The following is a 4,571-nucleotide window of genomic DNA, read 5'->3' on the forward strand; positions in this document are numbered from 1 at the left end:
TTAGATTTTCACTGGTTCGAAATGGTCGATTGCTGGTCATAGTTGGGTTTCTTATTAATTTTCTCCTCTGGATGGCCGTTTTCGGCTGCAAATGTTGTGGATATGTAAAAACGGAAGGAATTGCAGTCTTTTTCAATCGCCACCTTGTTTTGCTCGCTGTAAAGTCTGTGGCTGTAAAGTGTTTGCTGCAGATTCTAGTGAACCGAGATGGTGTGAATTTCTGTCGTTTAATCGCGACAATCCATTGTTTTCTCATTGGAGGATTTGAAGGAAAACGGTGGAAGGTAAGATCTTCTTCTCTGTCATTAGAATGAAGTTCGGACCTCTTGGTCTGTCTATTAGAACAATTCCAGGCAACACAACATGAGCCTTTCCATTTCTTTTTCTTCAGGCACTGACAAAACAAAACAGAAAAACCCAAAAAACAATTAGCAATTATCAATGCTTGTTGCGGAATATATTTAAAATCGGGGCCTTTTCGCATCAGCACAGTAAGGGGCTTTCGCTTAGGCGGGATTTATAGATAAAAATATAAAATATCATACACAAATAAAGAAACAACAACAACAAAAGTTAAATTACATAGGTTATCTAAGACCTAGCTTACCACTATTGCTATTGTGTGGCACGCAGCATGAATCAGACACGAAAATGCCGACATGTCTACGATACCTATAATCCCACTTGCATTGCACACTGACTGTTGTTGATGCTAAGACAGAAACGCAGTTCTGCACCATCATTTGCATACATTACTCAATGGGTAGGAGGTGCACTGCCCATCGGGATGTATTGCTACAACAAGATCGATGAAATATGATTGGGTTTATCAATTATGTTGGTTGCATGCATACCTCCATAGTGTATTTTCGTGATTTTCTACTTTCAGTATATAGATTGACTCAATTAGACTGAGTATTGCTGTCGATGTTATAAGTCAAACTAAGTTGAAACATTCATAACCGACGAGGCGATACGGTTGTAAACCATACATGCCATTCGAACAATGCGCGGGAGTACTACACGCAGACCCGAGGGTGGAGTCATATAGGCGATAATGGCTGCGCACGCAAAAAGCATCGCATTTTGCCCCGCCGCGCAGTGGAGATTTCCGGTCTATTATTAGTAAGTCAATGATTTTCACCATTCATTGTTTGTTGATATCAGCCAGCAGGTGCTAGAACCAAGCCAAAACACCAACCTTTATTTCTTCGAAACCAAGGTATGTAGAACCTTCTACTTTTTTAGAATATTTCTAACATTCATTTAACCTCAGCACCCCTCTTTATCAATAGAAAATATGATTAAATAGACATGTTTTTGTGGATGTGTGACAGAATCTAGGGGTTCCCTGATGAGTGGCCTGTGCAAAGTTGCCCCTGTGTTTGAAAGCATGTGAAGTGGTGTGTGCAATGTTGCCCCAGGTTAAGATATGTTAATGATTTGTTTGTTGTTCCCCCTAGGATGATTTGAATGTATATTTTAACCAATTCAATCACCTGTTACGTCATATCTCATTCTACAGAACTTAGTCATCTCATCATTACTACTCTCCATCTCAATATTACAGGTATGTTATAGCAGACTACTGGTACATCTGAATCTAATTCTCTGTTTCATCTTTGTATTCCCCTCCAGATCTCAGCAGTACCTGTATCCCCAAAATGCCGAGAGTACACAAAAGAAAACCCGGAAGCCGGTCATATAAGGACTATAGTGAAGAAGTTCTTATTCAAGCACTCAATGACTGCAAACACGACCAAGTTCGAGATGTCGCCAAACGATATAATATACCCTTCAGAACATTGTATAATAAAATCAAAGGTGCTCATAAGAAACAATGTGGACGACCAACTATTTTCTCCTTTGAGGAAGAAGAACAGATTGCCGAACACTTGGTCACATGTGCAGACTATGGGATGCCGTTGGACAAGTTTGACATTCGTGTTATGGTTTCTGTATACCTACAGAAGATCAACAGGACTGTGCCTCAGTTTAAAAACAATATTCCTGGACCTGATTGGATATCATCTTTCATCAAACGACATGAAATTCTTACAACGAGAATGTGCCAAAATATAAAGCGAAGCCGGGCTGGCGTTGAACCTGGTGACATTGACAAATATTTTGAGCGGTTGGCAGTCTCACTTCAAGACATACATCCTTCTAATATTCTTAATTATGATGAGACCAATTTGGCTGATGAGCCTGGTCTCAAAAAATGCATCTTTCGACGAGGTGTAAAATATCCGGAAAGGATAATAAATCACTCGAAAGGAAACATTACTGTTATGTTTGCTGGTACAGCAGATGGAGAAATACTTCCGCCATATGTCATATACAAGTCGCAGCATTTGTGGAACTCGTGGTGTGATGGGGGTCCTAAGGGCACTCGTTACAGTCGCACCCGTAGTGGATGGATGGACAGCGAACACTTCGAGGAATGGTTCAACTCTATTGTTTTACCTTGGGCTCGTCGAAAGGATGGACAAATAGTTGTTATTGGGGACAATCTAAGTTCTCATTTGAGCCCTAAAGTTTTGGACATTTGTGGTGAGAGAAACATTCGTTTTGTTCTCCTACCACCAAACAGCACTGACAAATGTCAGCCATTAGATGTATCGTATTTCGGACCGATGAAAAGACACTGGCGGAAAATCATGGAGGAGTACAAAATGAAAGAGCCAACAGCAACGTCTCTGGACAAGGCGAAATTCCCATCTCTTCTATGCAAATTGATGAATACATTGGGCATGCATGGCCGTGACAACCTCGTGGCTGGATTTCGTGCTTGCGGAATCTATCCTCTAACTCTAAACAAGCAGTTGGTCTTGAAGAAATTTCCGGAATTTGCAGCCTCTGGGGAACATGATAAAGAAAATCTACACAGAGCTGTGTCCCCAGCAGTACTTGAATATTTGAAACAATTCAAATACACCCCAGGACAGAGAAGGAAAACAAGCAATGGTGCTCGAAAGCGACTTAACGTTGAGCCCGGAAAGTCTGTTTCTGCAGAAGAATTGATGTCTTCTATGTCAAACTCAAATACTCAGCCCTCTTCCCCTGTCGCCTCAACTTCATCCATGGGCCCTGAAGGATTGTTACATTTACAAGAAAATGATTCTGAACTTGAAGCTCTCAAAGAATGCCAACCAGAGAATGATTCCGATACCAGTGCGGAAGATTAGGATGCATCAACATGTGTCTCGACAGAGCAAGATGTAGACTTAGATCTGCTAGTTTCCGACAGCAGCGACGAAGAATGGCAACCACCAAAGAAAAGATCCAAAGAATAAAGATTAATTGACTGGCATTTATTGATTATTATGGATTAAAGTTGATTTAAACTCAATATTATGACTGTTGTGCAAAGTATCCCCATTTTGAAATTTTTGAAAATATTCAATAAAAAATTCATTACACCTAAAATAACCTATATTTAATCTTTTTAAGTATGTAGATTTAAACTTTTACCTCCCACCCCTAAGAAAAAAACAAAAAATGCCTGAAATGAATTATTTAAATAGAATTTATTAAATCTCAAAGTTGAAATTCGTGCAAAGTATCCCCGTTCTACGGTAGTAGCAAGGGGCCCTCTTGGCTGAGGTGACAGAGCTACCCAATCACCGCTGGGTGGATATCCGGGGAGGGGGATCAGAATTATATATTGACTTCACATGAAATCGATCTTTGTTCCTTTGCGGGTGAGGTGAGTGCTCAACCAGCTGAGACTCCCCATCTAAATGTGCGGCTATGTGGTCTTGTGGTATGACACTCGCTTTCGGATCGGAAGGTCCTCAATCCGGGCCTCGCTCAACGCATAGTTGAGTACTTTACTCACGTTCTCTCGCCGTACTCAGGTATAAAACGAGTACCTGGCCGTTAACAGCGTTGTCTCTGTCGGAAAAAAAATGAAATATCGCCTAACAGGTCCAGACCTAAACGCCTTCAAGAGGCAATTTGACAGCCTCTGTCTAAACTACAGATTCAGCTTGATTGAGCCCTCCATCAAACTGAGATAACTGCAAAGAATTATCCATACTCTAGATCAGCAAAGGCACTGAAAGCCTAATTCGCTGGACACTCTATACTAAAAGGGGTCATGTCTCGTCCAACATGTTAATGTTAATGTTGGCCTATGTCAGAATGTGGGTATTCTGTAACAAAGCTTAAAGACCGGGGAACCTGTGTCTGTATGTACAACAACTACTACTATTACTACTACTGCTACTACAACTACAACTGCTACTACTACAACTACAACTACAACTACACTGCTGCTACTACTAATACTAATACTAATACTGGGTGGGGTTCCTTCACCAAGTAAGACCCAAGTCTAAACACAAGACCAATATCAAAGTTTCAGACCCAAGCACATGATTCAAGTCTAAACACAAGACCAACATCAACGCCTTAGACCGAAGCACAGGATCCAAGTCTTATACACAGGAGCACGCTCTCAAACACAAGCACAGGATCCAAGTCTTATAAACAGACCCAGGAGCACGTTCTCCGACACAAGCACAGGATCCTCACAGTCAAAGACACACAACCCTCGCCCTTGGACA

The 4,571-nt window shown here is 41.1% G+C and overlaps 1 protein-coding gene across 1 annotated transcript; it reads left to right on the forward strand.

Moving 5' to 3' along the window:
• The first annotated feature begins 1,134 nt into the window (after positions 1–1,134).
• Positions 1,135–3,410, forward strand: LOC144963290 (uncharacterized). Its single transcript, XM_078897180.1, has 2 exons — positions 1,135–1,222; positions 1,639–3,410. The coding sequence occupies exon 2, from the start codon at positions 1,665–1,667 to the stop codon at positions 3,186–3,188; it is 1,524 nt and encodes a 507-aa protein (XP_078753306.1). The 5' UTR covers positions 1,135–1,222; positions 1,639–1,664; the 3' UTR covers positions 3,189–3,410.
• The last annotated feature ends 1,161 nt before the right edge of the window (positions 3,411–4,571 follow it).

Source organism: Berghia stephanieae, chromosome 1 (genome assembly GCF_034508935.2).
Source record: "Berghia stephanieae isolate SIO BIC M18660-M18661 chromosome 1, UCSD_Bste_1.3, whole genome shotgun sequence".
Classification (NCBI taxonomy): Eukaryota; Metazoa; Mollusca; class Gastropoda; order Nudibranchia; family Aeolidiidae; genus Berghia; species Berghia stephanieae.

Bases quoted from the DNA above. Each gene is read 5' to 3' on its own strand.
- LOC144963290 (XM_078897180.1), top strand. From the start codon at position 1,665: ATGCCGAGAGTACACAAAAGAAAACCCGGAAGCCGGTCATATAAGGAC.